We start from the raw sequence: 17,700 nt of genomic DNA on the forward strand, positions 1-17,700 counted from the left end.
GTGAATTAAAGCTCCACTGCCCACCAGAGTCAGGTGATTGAGGGGAACATACTCTGAGGAGCAGCCACAAAACCTGGGGCATCAGATGTGTGCATAAGCTCCTGCCAGGGAGACACTGATGGCCTGGAATGGGCCTGAGGGTAAAGGTGGAGGTGGTGTCTCCTGGCCTTCTTGGTTTCTGAGGAAGATTGCAGTCAGCCCCTTGGGTGCTAAATCAGAAGACTACCCTTAGGCATCAGCTTTTAAAGTAGGTAGATAAGCCTCTTTCAGGGAAAGGCTTGGAGATCGGCGTTTCTGTCTGCTTCCTCTGGCTGAGCATTGGGGGAATAGTCACATTGTATCTTCATGAGTCCATTAAGAACTCTTTCTTTGCTATAATTTTGTGGGTCTCATGGATGTAAGCCATGTTGGCTTTCAGAGCTCCTTACCACTGACAAAGTGCTTTCACCTTAATTTCCATCTCATGTAATTCTCTATATAACCCTGGGAAGTGATAGGAAATGTAGTTTATCTCTATTTTAAAATAAAGGATAGCAAGGTCAATGTCAACATTTGTTTTTGGTATCATTCCTTTATGTTTTAATATCATTCCAGTATTTTGATATTTCTTTATATTCCCTTATTAGTATGCCTGACATTCCACATCAACAGAGGCTATTGCTCAGAGGCAACAGTACTATATATTATGAAATGGACTTTGTTTGGGTGTCAGATTTCTCTGTACAAACATATAATCCACTCAGGGTGATGAGAATATCTCTTTGCCTAAAGTCAAACTACTAGTAACTGGTAGAATAGGCCCTTCAAAGTAGGTCTTTAGACTTCAAATCCAAGACTATGCTATTTTATACTGTTTCTCATGGGATAAGGTTTAAGGGATGATGATTGACTTGTTCCCAGCAACGCTTGTGGAAGCTGGTACAACTGAGGCTATACCAATCCCACTGAGCTTCACACCAGAGTCTCTCTTATTTCTGTCCAACAACCTCTCGATCCATAGTCTCTTTATGGCGTTTTTCACTTCCATGTTTCTCAGGGTGTAGATCAGAGGGTTTAACATGGGTGTGATGGTGGTATAGAACACAGCCACTATCTTGTCCTCAGTAAAAGTGGTGGAAGGTCTTAGGTAGATGAAGAGGCAGGGGGCAAAAAACAAGATCACCACTATGATGTGGGAAGCACATGTGGACAGGGCCTTGCGCCTCCCCTCTGATGAACGGGTCTTAAAGGAAAGCAAGATGACAATGTAAGAGCCCACAAGAATGACAAAGCAGCTCAGGGAAATCATGCCACTGTTGGCTATCACAATGAGCCCCACCACATATGTGTCTGTGCAAGCCAGCTTCAATAAAGGGTGGACATCACAGAAATAGTGGTCAATCAGGTTGGGGCCACAGAAAGGCAGTCGTACAGTGAGGATGGTCTGGATAAAGGAATGCACAAATCCTCCTAACCAACAGGTTACCACCAGTATGGAGCAGACCTTCTGGTCCATGATAGTCATATAGCATAGAGGCTTACAGATAGCCACATACCTGTCATAGGCCATCACTGTGAGAATAAAGATCTCTGTGCAGCCAAAGAGATGGGAGAAAAAGAGCTGCACCATACAACCAACAAAAGAGATGCTCTTGACTTTGGCTTGGGAATCAATAATCAGCTTGGGGGCTGTAACAGAGGAATAGCAGATGTCCACAAAGGATAGGAAGCTAAGGAAGAAGTACATTGGAGACTTGAGATTTGGACTCCTTTGAATTGTCATTATAATGAGAAAATTTCCTGTCATGAGTATCATATAAAAGAGTAAGAACAAAAAGAAGCATAGTTGCTGTACCTTCTCATTTTGGGAAAGACCCATGAAGATAAATTCAGTAACATTATTTTCCATGGAACCTGGGAATTTCACAAGAGAGAAATATAGTGCGACTTTACCTATAGGAAAAAAAATAAGAAGGATAATTAGATTTGGGCACATGGTATCACAACATTGTTAGTTAAAAAAATTATTCTCAAAATTTCTTTCTCACTTTAAGGTAGTGGTTTGGGTAAAGTCTGTTTCTTAAAATCACCAGAGATGGGGAAGCAGGTGGGAGGAGAGAGAGAGAGAGATGGACAGACAGAGAAAGAGAGAGAAAGTCTGACAGTCTTTAAACAGATTTAGGAATGCAGTCTAGGCTGTCCTCTTAAGTGTCAGTTGCCTGAATCATTGTTGTTCCAGAATTTAAATTAAATCTCTTTGTTAAATCAAGAATCCAAATGGCAATCTTCAGTCTCTTTACTTGAGGATGCTTTTCATCCATTTTCCAGTTCGTGTACGTAATCTACAAAAGTAAGCGCACGTGCGCGCGCGCACACACACACACACACAGGCACATTTGTGCTCACAAATATGTAAGTCTTAAAATGTGCACTTTGAGTCAGACCTAGGATGTTAATAACCTTTTTATGAGACCCCTTGGCTTCCCAAATTCCCGACCAACTGACTGGCTTTGTCATATTTTAGATTATTCCAGGACTTAACTCTTTGTCCCTTCTTATATGTCTAAAAGTTGGGAAACATGCATAGAGTCTTCATGAAAAGGGACTACCATCTGCAAGGTGCTTAAGACTTCAGAGCCTAGGGTGCCTGGGTGGCTCAGTTGGTTAAGCGACTGCCTTCGGCTCAGGTCATGATCCTGGAGTCCCGGGATCGAGTTCCACATCGGGCTTCCTGCTCAGCAGGGAGTCTGCTTCTCCCTCTGACCCTCTTCCCTCTTGTGCTTTCTATCTCTTATTCTCTCTCTCTCTGAAATAAATAAATAAAATCTTTAAAAAAAAAAGACTTCAGAGCCTAGTTGACATGTTATAAAATATGGGAAGAAAATAACTCTTGAGTAGGTTTAGATCTTTTAGATCTTAATGATGACCAACAGTGATTTCTGGGGCAAGTTACTTACATTGATAGAGACCCAATTTCTTTGGCCATTGGTGTAGCCTCTACATGAATATCCGGGTCTCCTCCACTTTAGCCTTATGTCATAGACTTTGGGATGATCATTTCAATACAATGAATCATTGTCATTGAATGTAGTTTCTTTGTTTCATTATCCATGTATTCCTTTGAACCAAAAGATGTGTGAAGGTGGGGGACAATGTGTATCATTTTCTTTGTATTGCCTGAGCAACTGTTCAAAATCTTTGGGATGCAGCAAAGGCAATACTAGGAGGGAAGTATATAGCAAGACAAGCCTTTCTCAAGAAACAGGAAAGATCTCAAATACACAGTCTAATCCCACACCTAAAGGAGCTGGAGAAAGAATAGCAAAAAAGCCCACACCAAGCAGGAGAAGAGAAATAAAAAAGATCAGAGCAAAAATCAATGAAATAGAAACCAAAAGAAAAGTAGAACAGATCAGTGAAACTAGGTGCTCGTTCTTTGAAAGAATTAATAAGATTGATAAATCCCTGGCCAGACTTAACAAAAAGAAAAGAGGAAGGACCCAAATTATTAAAATCATGGATGGAAGCAGAGAGATCACAACCAACACCAAAGAAATACAAACAATTATAAGAACATATTATGAGCAACTATATGCCAGCAAATTAGACAATCTGGAAGAAATGGATGCATTCCTAGAGATGCATAACTACCAAACCAAACCAGGAAGAAATAGAAAACCTGAACAGATGCATAACCAGCATGGAAATTGAAGCAGTAATCAAAAATCTCCCCACAAACAAGAGCCCAGGGCCAGAGGCTTCCCAGGAGAATTCTATCAAACATTTAAAGAAGAATTAATAGCTATTCTTCTGAAGCTGTTTCAAAAAATAGAAACAGAAGGAAAACTTCCAAATCATTCTATAAGAACAGCATTACCTTGATCCCCAAACCAAAGACCCCATCAAAAAGGAGAATTACAGACCAATATCCTTGATGAACATGGATGCAAAAATTCTCACCACAATACTAGCCAATAGGATCCAACAGTACATTAAAAGGATTATTCACCAGGACGAAGTGGGATTTATTCCTGGTCTGCAAAGTTCGTTCAACATCCACAAATCAATCAATGTGATACAATACATTAATAAAAGAAAGAACAAGAACCATATGATCCTCTCAATAGATGCAGAAAAAGCATTTGACAAAGTACAGCATCCTTTCTTGATTAAAACTCTTCACAGTGTAGGGAAGAGGGAACAATATCATAAAAGCAATATATGAAATTCCATAGCGAATATCATTCTCAGTGGGGAAAAACTGAGAGCTTTCCCCTTAAGATCAGGAACACAGCAGGAATGTCCACTCTCACCACTTTTGTTCAACATAGTACTAGAAGTCCTGGCCTCAGCAATCAGACAACAAAAAGAAATAAAAGGCATCTGAATCAGCAAAGAAGTCAAACTCTCACTCTTTAGAGAAGACCTGTTTCTCTATGTGGAAAACCCAAAAGACTCCACCCCAAAATTGCTACAACTCATACAGCAACTCAGCAACATGGCAGGATACAAAATAAATGCAAAGGTATCAGTTATATTTCAATACACTAACAATGAGACAGAAAAAAGAGAAACTAAGGAGTCAATCCCATTTACAATTGCACCAAAAACCTTAAGATACCTAGGAATAAACGATCTATACTCAGAAAACTATAGAACACTTCTGAAAGATTGAGGAAGACCCAAAGAGATGGAAAAATGTTCCATGCTCAGGAATTGGAAGAACAAATAATGTGAAAATGTCTATGCTACCTAAAGCAATCTACACATTTAAAACAATCACTATCAAAATACCATCAGCTTTTTTTTCAAAGAAATGGAACAAATAATCCTAAAATTTGTATGGAGCCAGAAAAGACCCTGAATAGCCAGAGGAATGTTGAAAAAGAAAACCAAAACTGGTAGCATCACAGTTCTGGACTTCAACCTCCATTACAAAGCTGTAATCATCACGACAGTATGGTACTGGCACAAAAACAGACACATAGATCAATGGAACAGAATAGAGAGCCCAGAAATGGACCCCCAACTCTATGGTCAAATAATCTTTGACAAAGCAGGAAAGAATGTCCAATGGAAAAAACTCTCTTCAACAAATGCTGTTGGGAAATTGGACAGCCACATGCAGAAGAATGAAACTGGACCATTTCCTTACACCACACACAAAAATAGACTCAAAACGGATGAAAAGCCTAAAAGTGAGACAGAAATCCATCAAAATCCTAGAGGAGAACATGGACAGCAACCTCTTTCACCTCCTCCACAACAACTTCTTGCTAGACACGTCTCCAAAGGCAAGGGAAGCAAGGGCAAAAATGAACTGCTGGGACTTCATCAAGATAAAAAGCTTTTGTACAGCAAAGGAAATAGTTGACAAAACTAAAATGCAACTTACAGAATGGGAGAAGATATTTGCAAATGACATATCAGATAAAGGGCTAGTATCCAAAATCTATAAAGAACTTATCAAACTCAACACCCAAAGAACAAATAATCTAATCAAGAAATGGGCAGAAGACAAGAACAGACATTTCTCCAAAAAAGACATTCAAATGGCCAAGAGACACATGTAAAAATGCTCCACATCACTTGCCATCAGGAAAATACAAATCAAAACCACAATGAGATACCACCTCACACCAGTCAGAATGGCTAAAATTAACAAGTCAGGAAATGACAGATGTTGGCGGGGATGCGAAGAAAGGGGAACCCTCCTACACTGTTGGTGGGAATGCAAGCTGGTGCAGCCACTCTGGAAAACAGTATGGAGGTTCCTCAAAAAGTTAAAAATAGAGCTACCCTAGGCACAGCAATTGCACTACTGGATGTTTACCCCAAAGATACACATATAGTGATCCGAAGGGGCATGTGCACCTCTATGCTTATAGCAGCAATGTCCACAATAGCCAAACTATGGAAAGAGCAAAGATATCCTTCAACAGATAAATGGATAAAGAAGATGTGGTGTATATATATGTACAATGGAATACTACTCAGCCATCAAAAAATGAAATTTTGTCATTTGCAATAATGTGGGTGGAACTAGAGGTTGTTATGCCTAGTGAAATAAGTCAGTCAGGGAAAGATAATTATCATATGATCTCACTGATATGTGGAATTTAAGAAACAAAACAGATGATCGTAGGAGAAGAGAGGAAAAAATAAAACAAGATGAAATCAGAGAAGGACACAAAGCATGAGACTCTTAATCATTGGAATCTGAGGGTTGCTGGAGGAGAGAGGGGTGGAGGTATGGGGTAACTGGGTGATGGACATTAAGGAGGGCATGTGATATAATGAGCTCTGGATATTATATAAGGCTGATGAATCAAAAACCTGTACCTCTGAAACCAATAATACATTATATGTTAATTAAAAAAAGGTGGGAAAACTGTAAAAAATATAACATCCAGTCAGGGTGTTATATGCAATTGCTGAACACTACATCTAAAATTAATGATGTACTGGGGAGGAGGAGCAAGATGGCGGAGGAGTAGGAGACCTAAATTTTGTCTGGTCCCAGGAATTCAACTAGATAGTTATCAAACCATTCTGAACACCTACAAACTCAACAGGATATCGAAGAAAAGAATATCAGCAACTCTATGAAAAGATAAGCGACCACTTTCTGGAAGTTAGGATGTGTGGAGAAGTGAATCTGAAGCAATATCTGGGAAGATAGACGGCGGATGGAGGGAGCCTCTCTCAGCCAGCTTCTGGCAAGTGATAGAGCAGCGGAGCACAAAATCAGAACTTTTAGAAGTCTGCCCCACTGAGGAACATCAATCCAGTGGCTAAGCTGGGGGGTGGAACCCTCGCTGGGACAATGTGGTCTCAGGACCCTCGGGGTCACAGAAAGACTGGGGGTGCTTGAGTGTGGCAGAGCTCCCAGGAATCCAAGCGGGGAAGCTGGCTGCAAAGACGGAGCCGAGGCGCGGGCTCTCAGCACTGGGTTGCAATAAACCATGATCCTCAGCACAGTCGGGCCACTACTCTTCGAGCAGGGACCCAACAAGCAGCAGATCCAGAGAGATTCCCCTTCCTCCCCTTGGAGGAGTGGCACGGGAATGAACTGCAGGAATCTGCTGGGTTTGGAGACTCCAGACAGGATTGTGTGCCAGGGATAGAAATGCTCAGGAACAGGCTGGGTGAGCATGGAGTGCGGCCAGAGACCAGGGACACAGGAGTGACTGACTGCTTTTCTCTGAGGGCTCACTGAGTAGTGGGGCCCCAAGTTCTTGGCTCCTCCAGGGCCATTTTCATTCTCATCCTTCAAAGCTGTACGGGAAGCTTTCAGGGAACAAAAGCTACCTAGAGCAAACCAGAGCAGATTACTTACCCCGGCCCCTGGCAAGTGTGGGACAATTCCACCTTGGGCAAAGACATTTGAGAATCACTGCAACAGGCCCCTCCCCCAGAAGATCCCCAAGAACATCCAGCCAAGACCAACTTTCCCGATCAATAAGAACTGCAAAACCTCAGCTCTAGGGGAATACAGCACATAGAATTCATGGCTTTTCCCCCCCGATTCTGTAGTCTTTCAAAGTTAATTCTTTTAATTTTCTTTGTTTTTTCAAAATTTTATTTAAATTTTTCTTCTTCCCCTTTTCAACCATATCTTATCAATTTATTTATTTATTTATTTTTATTTTTTTACTTTTTACTTTTTATTTTTTTAAATTTTATTTTATTATGTTAGTCACCATGCAATACATCATTAGTTTTTGATGTAGTGAGCCACGATTCATTGTTTTTGTATAACACCTGGTGCTCCATGCAGTATGTGCCCTCCTTAATACCCATCACCAGGCTAACCCATCCCCCCACCCCCCCTCCCCTCTAGAACCCTCAGTTTGTTTCTCAGAGTCCATCATCTCTCATGGTTCATAATCCCTCTGATTTCACCCCTTCATTTTTCCCTTCCTTCTCCTAATGTCCTCTATGCTATTCCTTATGTTCCACAAATAAGTGAAACTATATGATAATTGACTTTCTCTGCTTAACTTATTTCACTTAGCATAATCTCCTCCAGTCCCATCCATGTTGATATAAAAGTTGGGTATTCATCCTTTCTGATGGCTGAGTAATATTCTATTGTATATATGGACCACATCTTCTTTACCTCCATCTGTTGAAGGGCATCTTGGCTCATTCCACAGTTTGGCTATTGTGGACATTGCTGCTATGAACATTGGGGTGCATGTGGCCCTTCTTTTCACTACATCTGTGTCTTTGGGGTAAATACCCAGGAGTGCAATTGCTGGGTCATAGGGTAGCTCTATTTTTAATTTTTTGAGGAACTTCCACACTGTTTTCCAAAGTGGCTGTACCAACTTGCATTCCCACCAACAGAGTAAGAGGGTTCCCCTTTCTCCACAACCTCTCCAACATTTGTTGTTTCTTGCCTTGTCAATTTTTGCCGCTCTAACTGGTGTAATGTGGTTTTAATTTGAATTTCCCTGATGGCTAATGATGAACATTTTTTCATGTGTCTCTTAGCCATTTGTATATCTTCTTTGGAGAAGTGTCTGTTCATGTCGTCTGCCCATTTTTTGACTTGGTTATTTGTTTTTTGGGTGTTGAGTTTGAGAAGTTCTTTATAGATCTTGGATACCAGCCCTTTATCTGTAGTGTCATTTGCAAATATCTTCTCCCATTCTGTGGGTTGCCTCCTTGATTTATTGACTGTTTCCTTTGCTGTGCAGAAGCTTTTTATCTTGATGAAGTCCCAAAAGTTCATTTTTGCTTTTGTTTCACTAGCCTTTGGAGATGTATCTTGAAAGAAGTTGCTGTGGCCTATGTCAAAGCGTTCACTGCCTCTGTTCTCCTCCAGGATTTTGATGGGTTCCTGTGTCACATTGAGGTCTTTCATCCATTTTGAGTTTATCTTTGTGTATAGTGTTAGAGAATGGTCGAGTTTCATTCTTCTGCATGTGGCTGTCCAATTTTCCCAGCACCATTTATTGAAGAGACTGTATTTTTTTCCATGGCATGTTTTTTCCTGCTTTGTCAAAGATTATTTGACCATAGAGTTGAGGGTGCATATCTGGGTTCTCTATTCTGTTCCATCGGTCTATATGTCTGTTTTTGTGCCAGTACCATGCTGTCTTGGTGATCACTGCTTTGTAATATAGCTTGAAATCGGGGAACTTGATGCCCCCAGCTTTGTTTTTCTCTTTCAACATTCTTTTGGCAATTCAGCGTCTTTTCTGATTCCATAATAATTTTAGGATTGTTTGTTCCAGCACTTTGAAAAATGTCACTGGAATTTTGACCAGGATGGCATTGAAGGTATAGATTGCTTTGGGTAGCATAGACATTTTAGCAATGTTTATGCTTCTGCTCCATGAGCATGGAATGTTTTTCCATCTTTTTGTGTCTTCTTCAATTTCTTTCATGAGTGTTCTGTAGTTCCTAGAGTATAGATCCTTTACCTCTTTGGTTAGGTTTATTCTGAAATATCTTATGGTTTTTGGTGCTATTGTAAATGGAATCGTTTCTCTAATTTCTCTTTCTACAGTTGCATTGTTAGTGTATAAGAAAGCAACTGATTTCTGTGCATTGATTTTTTATCCTGCCACATTACTGAATTGCTGTATGAGTTCTAGTAATTTGGGTGTGGCGTCTTTTGGGTTCTCCATATAAAGTATCATGTCATCTGTGAAAAGAGTTTGACTTCTTCTTTGCCAATTTCAATATCTTTTATTTCTTTTTGTTGTCTGATTGCTGTTGCTAGGATTTCTAGTACTATGTTGAACAAAATGGTGAGAGTGGGCATCATTGACATGTTCCTGATATTAAGGGAAGGTCTCTCACCTTTTCCCCATTGAGGACGATATTTGCTGTGGGTTTTTCACAGATGTATCTTATAAACTTGAGGAATATTCCCTCTATCCTTATACTCTGAAGAGTTTTAATCAAGAAACGATGCTGTGTTTTGTCAATGCTTTTTCTGCATCAATTGAGAGGATCATGTGGTTCTTCTCTCTCATCTTATTAACATGTTCTATCACATTGATTGATTTGTGAATGTTGAACCACCCTTGCATCCTGGGGATAAATCCCAGTTGGTCGTGGTGGATGATCCTTTTAATGTATTGTTGGATCCTATTAGCTAGGATTTTGTTGAGGATTTTGGAATCCATATTCATCAGGGATAGCAGTCTGAAATTTTCCTTTTTGATGGGGTCTTTGCCCGGTTTGGGGATTAAGGTAATGCTGGCCTCATAAAATGAGTCTGGAAGTTTTCCTTCTGTTTCTATTTTTTGAAACAGCTTTAGGAGAATAGGTATTATTTCTTCTTTGAATGTTTGGTAGAATTCCCTGGGGAATCCATCTGGCCCTGGACTCTTGTTTTTTGGGAGGTTTTGATCACTGCTTCAATCTCATTACTGGTTATTGGCCTATTTAGGTTGTCAATTTCTTCCTGTTTCAGTCTTGGCAGCTGATAGGTTTCCAGGAAGGCCTCCATTTCATCCAGATTGCTCAGTTTATTGGCATATAGTTGTTGATAATAATTTCTAATAATTGTTTCTATTTCCTTGGTGTTAGTTGTGATCTCTCCCCTTTCATTCATAATTTTATAGACTCCAAGAGTGATATAGAAAAGTAATTTACAGGGACAGTCTATAAAAAGAAGGTCTTCACAGGCAACATGGTGACAATAAATTCATATCTTTCAGTAATCACTCTCAATGTGAACGGCCTAAATTCTCCCATAAAATGGCACAGGGTTGCAGATTGGATAAAAAGACAGGACCCATCCATATGATGTCTACAAGAGACTTATTTTGAACCTAAAGATACATCCAGACTGAAAGTGAAGGGATGGAGATCCATGTTCCATGCCAGCAGACCTCAAAAGAAAGCTGCAGTAGCAATTCTTACATCAGACAAATTATATTTTAAACTGAAGTCTGTAGTTAGAGACACAGAAGGACACTATATCATTCTTAAAGGGTCTATCCAACAAAAAGATCTAACAATTGTAAATATCTATGCCCCTAATATGGGAAGAGCCATCTTCATAGGCCAACTGTTAACCAAACTAAAGAGTCATATTGATAAGAATATGTTAATTGTAAGAGACCTCAATATTCCACTCTCAGCAATAGACAGATCATCTAAGCAGAAAATCAACAAAGAAATAAGAGCTTTGAATGACATACTGGGCCAGGTGGACCTCATATATATACAGAACATTCCACCCTAAAACAACAGAATACTCATTCTTCTTGAGCGCACATGGAACTTTCTCCAGAATAGACCACATACTGGGTCACAAATCAGGCTCAACCAATACCAAAAGATTGAGATTATTCCCTGCATATTCTCAGACCATAATGCTTTAAAACTGGAACTCAATCACAAGAAAAATTTGGAAGAAATTCAAACACTTGGAAGCTAAAGACTACTCTGCTCAAGAATGTTTGGGTCAACCAGGAAATCAAAGAAGAACTTAATCAATTCATGGAAACCAATGAGAATGAAAACACATCAGTCCAAAACCTATCGATACTGCAAAGGCGTTCCTAAGTGGGTAATACATAGCCATCCAAGCCTCACTCAAAAAAGTGGAAAATCCTGAATTCACCAACTAACTGTACACCTTAAAGAACTAGAGAAAAAGGAACAAACGATCCTAAGCCACACATTAGAATAGAAATAATTAAGATTAGAGCAGAGATCAATGGATTAGAAACCCGAAATACTGTAGATCAGGTCAATGAAACTAGAAGGTGGTCCTTTGAAGGAATTAATAAGACCAATAAACCACTGGCCAGACTTATCAATTCCTTTTTTAAAAATCTTTTTTATTTTTAATTTTTGCAGTCATATTCTATCCCTTCATTGTAGTTAACCTTATTTTTTATATATATATAAGTTTTTCTCTCTTTAACATTTTGGGATACAGTTTCTTCTAACAGACCAAAATATACCCTATATCTAGTGTATGGCTTTGTTCTAGTCTCCTGCCTGATCACATTCTCTCCTTTTTTTTTTTTTTAAGTTTTTCATCTTTCTTTTTTTGACCAAATTATTTTCAATTCCATTTTTAAAATCTTTTTAAATTTTCATATTTACTGTCATATTCCATACCTTCATCGTATGTACCCTTATTTTTGTGTGTATATATATATATATATATATATATATATATATATATATATATATATAAGTTTTTTTTTCCTTAAAATTTTGGGAGGCAAAATACATCCAAAACCTAGTGTGTGACACTGTTCTATTCACCAGCCTGATCAAATTTTTTTTTTCTTCCCCCGCCCTACCCCCGCCCCCAGCCCCAGTTTCAGGACTCTTTGATTAATTTAGTGTATATTTTTCTGGCATCATTGTTACCCTTTTAGCATTTTGTTCTCTCATTCATCTATTCTTCTCTGGACAAAATGAGAAAATGGAAAAACTCATCTCAACTAAAGAACAAGAGGCAGTACCAACTGCCAGGGATCTAATCAATATGGACATTAGTAAGATGTCAGAATTAGAGTTCATAATGATGATTATAAAGATACTATCTGGGCTTCAAAAAAGCAGAAGATATTAGAGAAACCCTTTCTGGAGAAATAAAAGAACTAAAATCTAACCAAGTCAAAATCAAAAAGGCAATTCATGAGGTGCAATAAAAAATGGAGGCTCTAACTGCTAAGATAAATGAGTCAGAAGAGAGAATTGGTGATATAGAAGACCAAATGATGGAGAATAAAGAAGCTGAGAAAAAGAGAGATAACTACTGGATCATGAGGGCAGAATTCGAGAGATAAGTGATACCATAAAGTGAAACAGCATTAGAATAATTGGGATCCCAGAAGAAGAATGAGAGAGGGGGGCAGAAGGTATATTGGAGCAAATTATAGCAGAGAACTTCCCTAATTTGGGGAAGGAAACAGGCATCAAAATCCAGGAGGCACAGAGAACTCCCCTCAAAATCATTAAAAAAAGTCAACACCCTGACATCTAATAGTAAAACTCACAAGTCTCAGAGACCAAGAGAAAATTGTGAAAGCAGCTCGGGACAAGAGGTCTGTAACCTACAATGGTAGAAACATTAGATTGGCAACAGACCTATCCACAGAGACCTGGCAGGCCAGAAAGGACTGTTACGATAGATTCGGAGCACTAAATGAGAAAAATATGCAGCCAAGAATACTATATCCAGCTAGGCTGTCATTGAAAATAGAAGGAGAGATAAAAAGCTTCCAGGACAAACAAAACCTAAAAGAATTTGCAAACACAAAACCAGCCCTACAAGAAATACTGAAAGGTGTCCTATAAGCAAAGAGAGAGCCTAAATGTAACATAGACCAGAAAAGAACAGAGATAATATACAGTAACAGTCACCTTACAGGCAATACAATGGCACTAAATTCATACCTTTCAATAGTTACCCTGAATGTAAATGGGCTAAATGCCCCAAAGAAAAGACACAGGGTATGAGACTGGATTAAAAAAAAAAAAGACCCATCCCTATGGTGTCTGCAAGAGACTCATTTTAGACTCAAAGACACCTTTAGATTTAAAGTGAGGGGGTGGAAAACCATTTACCATGTTAATGGATATCAAAAGAAAGCTGGGGTGGCAATCCTTATATCAGACAAATTAGATTTTAAATCAAAGGCTATAATAAGAGATGAGGAAGGGCACTCTATCTTACTTAAAGTGTCTATCCAACAAGAAGATCTAAAAATTTTAAATATCTATGCCCCTAACATGGGAGCAGCCAATTATATAAGCCAATTAATAACAAAATTAAAGAAACACATTGACAATAATACAATTATCATAGGAGATCATCTAAGCAAAAGATCAACAAGGAAATAAAGACTTTAAATGACACACTGGACCAGTTGGACTTCACAGATATATTCAGAACATTCCATCCCAAAGCAACAGAATACACATTCTTCTCTAGTGCCCATGGAACATTCTCCAGAATAGATCACATCCTAGGTCACACATCAGGTCTCAAACAGTACCAAAATATTGGTATCATTCCCTACATATTTTCAGACCACAATGCTTTGAAACTAGAACTCAATCACAAAAGGAAAGTCGGAAAGAACTCAAATATATGGAAGCTAAAGAGCATCATACTAAAGAATGAATGGTTTAACCAGGAAATTACAGAAGAATTAAAAAAGTTAAAAAATTCATGGAAACAAATGAAAATGAAAATGAAAACACAACTGTTCAAAATCTTTGGAATGCAGCAAAGGCAGTCCTAATAGGCAAGTATATAGCAAGCCTTTCTCAGGAAACAGGAAAGGTCTCAAATACACAACCTAACCCTACACCTAAAGGACCTGGAGAAAGAACAGCAAATAAAGCCTACACCAAACAGGGGAAGAGAAATAATAAAGATCAGAGAAGAAATCAATGAAATAAAAACAAACAAACAAAAAAACCAATAGAACAGATCAATGAAACTAGGAGCTGGTTCTTTGAAAGAATTAATAAGATTGGTAAACCCCTGGCCAGACTTATCAAAAAGAAAAAAAGAAAGGACCCAAATAAATAAAATCATGAATGAAAGAGGAGAGATCACAACCAACACCAAAGAAATACAAACAATTATAAGAACATATTATGAACAACTATATGCCAGCAAATTAGATAATCTGGAAGAAATGGATGTATTCCTAGAGATGCATAAACTACCAAAACTGAACCAGGAAGAAATAGAAAACCTGAACAGACCTATAACCAGTAAGGAAATTGAAGCAATAATAAAAAATCTCCCAACAATCAAGAGCCCAGGGCCAGATGGCTTCCAAGAAGAATTCTACCAAACATTTAAAGGAGAATTAATACCTATTCTTCTGAAACTGTTCCAAAAATTAGAAATGGAAGGAGAATTTCCAAACTCATTCTATGAGGCCAGCATCACCTTGATTCCAAAACCAGACAAAGACCCCATCAAAAAGGAGAATTACAGACCAATATCCCTGATGAACATGGATGCAAAAATTCTCACCAAAATACTAGCCAATAGGATCTAACAGTACATTAAAAGGATTATTCACCATGACCAAGTGGGATTTATTCCTGGGCTGCAAGGTTGGTTCAACACCCACAAATCAATCAGTGTAATACAATACATTAAGAGAAAGAACAAGAACCATATGATCCTCTCAATAGATGCAGAAAAAGCATTTGACAAAGTACAGCATCCTTTCTTGATTAAAACTATTCAGAGTGTAGGGATAGAGGGTACATACCTCAATATCACAAAAGCCATCTATGAAAAACCCACAGCGAGTATCATTCTCAATGGGGAAAAACTGAGAGCTTTCCCCCTAAGGTCAGGAACGCGGCAGGGATGTCCACTCTCACCACTGCTATTCAACATAGTATTAGAAGTCCTAGCCACAGCAATCAGAAAACAAAAAGAAATCAAAGGCATCCAAATCAGCAAAAAGGACGTCAAACTCTCACTCTGCAGATGATATGATACTTTATGTGGAAAACTCAAAAGACTCCAAAACTGCTAGAACTCATGCAGGAATTCAGTATAGTGGCAGGATATAAAATCAATCCACAGAAATCAGTGGCATTTCTATACATCAACAACAAGACAGAAGAAAGAGAAATTAAGGAGTCAATCCCATTTACAATTGCATTCAAAACCATAATATACCTAGGAATAAATCTAAGCAAAGATGCAAAGAATCTGTACTCAGAAAACTATAGAATACTCATGAAAGAAATTGAGGAAGACACAAAGAAATGGAAAAACGTTCCATGCTCATGGATTGGAAGAACAAATATTGTGAAATGATCTATGCTACCTAGAGCAATCTACATATTCAAAACAATCACTATCAAAATACCATCAACTTTTCCACAGAGCTGGAACAAACAATCCTAAAATTTGTGTGGAACCAGAGAAGACCCCGAATAGCCAAAGGAATGTTGAAAAAGAAAACCAAAACTGGGGCATCACAATTCCGGAATTCAAGCTCTATTACAAAGCTGTCATCATCAAGACAGTGTGGTACTGGTAGAAAAACAGACTCATAGATCAATGGAACAGAACAGAGAGCCCAGAAATGGACCCTCAACGCTATGGTCAACTCATCTTCGACAATGCAGGAAAAAATGTCCAATGGAAAAAAGACAGTCTCTTCAACAAATGGTGTTGGGGAATTGGACAGCCACATGCAGAAGAATGAAACGACCATTCTCATACACAATGAACAAAGATAAACTCAAAATGGATAAAATACTCAGATGTGAAATCCATGAAAGTCCTAGAGGAGAACACAGGTAGTAACCTCTTCGACCTCAGCTGCAGCAATGGGAAACAAAGGCAAAAATGAACTGCTGGGACTTCATCAAGATAAAAAGCTTTTGCACAGCAAAGGAAACAGTCGACAAAACTAAAATGCAACTTTTGGAATGGGAGAAGATATTTGCAAATGACATATCAGATAAAGGGCTAGTATCCAAAATCTATAAAGAACTTATCAAACTCAACACCCAAAGAACAAATAATCCAATCAAGAAATGGGAAGAAGACATGAACTGACATTTCTGCAAAGAAGACATCCAAATGGCCAACAGACACATGAAAAAGTGCTCAACATCACTCGCCATGAAGGAAATCCAAATCAAATCCACAATGAAATACCACATCACACAGGTCAGAATGGCTAAAATTAACAAGTCAGGAAATGACAGATGCTGGTAAGGATGCAGAGAAAGGGGAACCCTCTTACACTCTTGGTGGGAATGCAAGCTGGCACAGCCACTCTGGAAAACAGTATGGAAGTTCCTCAAAAAGTTAAAAATAGAGCTACCCTATGCCAGGAATTGCAGTACTGGGTATTTGCCCCAAAGATACACATGTAGTGATCTGAAGGGGTATGTGCATCCCAATGTTTATAGCAGCAATGTCCACAATAGCCAAACTATGGAAAGAGCAAAGATGTCCTTCAACAGATGAATGGATAAAGAAGATGTGGTGTATATATATATATATACAATGGAATCATTATGGAGTCATCAAAAAATGAAATCTTGTTATTTGCAATGACGTGGATGGAACTAGAGGGTATTATGCTAAGTGAAATAAGTAAATCGGAGAAAGACAAGTATAATATGATCCCACTGATAATGAGGAATTTGAGAAACAAGACAGAGGATCTAGGGGAATGGAGGGAAAAATGAAACAAGATGAAACCAGAGAGGGAGACAAACCATAATAGACTCTTAATCTCAGGAAACAAACTGAGGGTTGCTGGAGTGGTGGGGGGTGGGAGGGATGGGGTGGCTGGGTGATGGACACTGGGGAGGGTATGCGCTATGGTGAGTGCTGTGAATTAAGACTGATGAATCTCAGACCTGTACCCCTGAAACAAATAATACATTATATGTTAATGAAAAAAACCCCAAACAAACAAAAACTAATGATATACTATATGCTGGCTAACTGAACATAATAAAAAATAAATAAATACCAAACGTAGCACCACATATAGTAAGCACCCTCTGAATTATGCACTTTCATTTTCCAATTAAGTTACCAGTACTTAACACAGTTTTAGTGAAAAATTCGAAACATGTTTAAAATGAAGATAATAGTAGTATAAACGCTCATATATTGATTACTCAGATTAAAAAATGATTAATGTTATACTACATTTGTATCATCCACCCCTATTTTTCAGTTTTTTTTTTTTTGCCTGAGTATTTTAATGCAATTCC

At 38.5% G+C, this 17,700-nt stretch overlaps 1 protein-coding gene across 1 annotated transcript; it reads right to left on the reverse strand.

The window, feature by feature from the left end:
* Positions 1–871: 871 nt before the first annotated feature.
* On the reverse strand, positions 872–1,888 carry LOC113914530 (olfactory receptor 4S2-like). Its single transcript, XM_027579844.2, has one exon. It carries the CDS (start codon positions 1,886–1,888, stop codon positions 872–874), a length of 1,017 nt encoding a protein of 338 aa, XP_027435645.1.
* Between the last annotated feature and the right edge of the window lie 15,812 nt (positions 1,889–17,700).

This window comes from Zalophus californianus, chromosome 11 (assembly GCF_009762305.2).
Source record: "Zalophus californianus isolate mZalCal1 chromosome 11, mZalCal1.pri.v2, whole genome shotgun sequence".
Classification (NCBI taxonomy): Eukaryota; Metazoa; Chordata; class Mammalia; order Carnivora; family Otariidae; genus Zalophus; species Zalophus californianus.

What these genes read in the sequence shown, in the direction of transcription:
- LOC113914530 (XM_027579844.2), bottom strand. Translation starts at nt 1,888, where the DNA reads ATGGAAAATAATGTTACTGAATTTATCTTCATGGGTCTTTCCCAAAAT.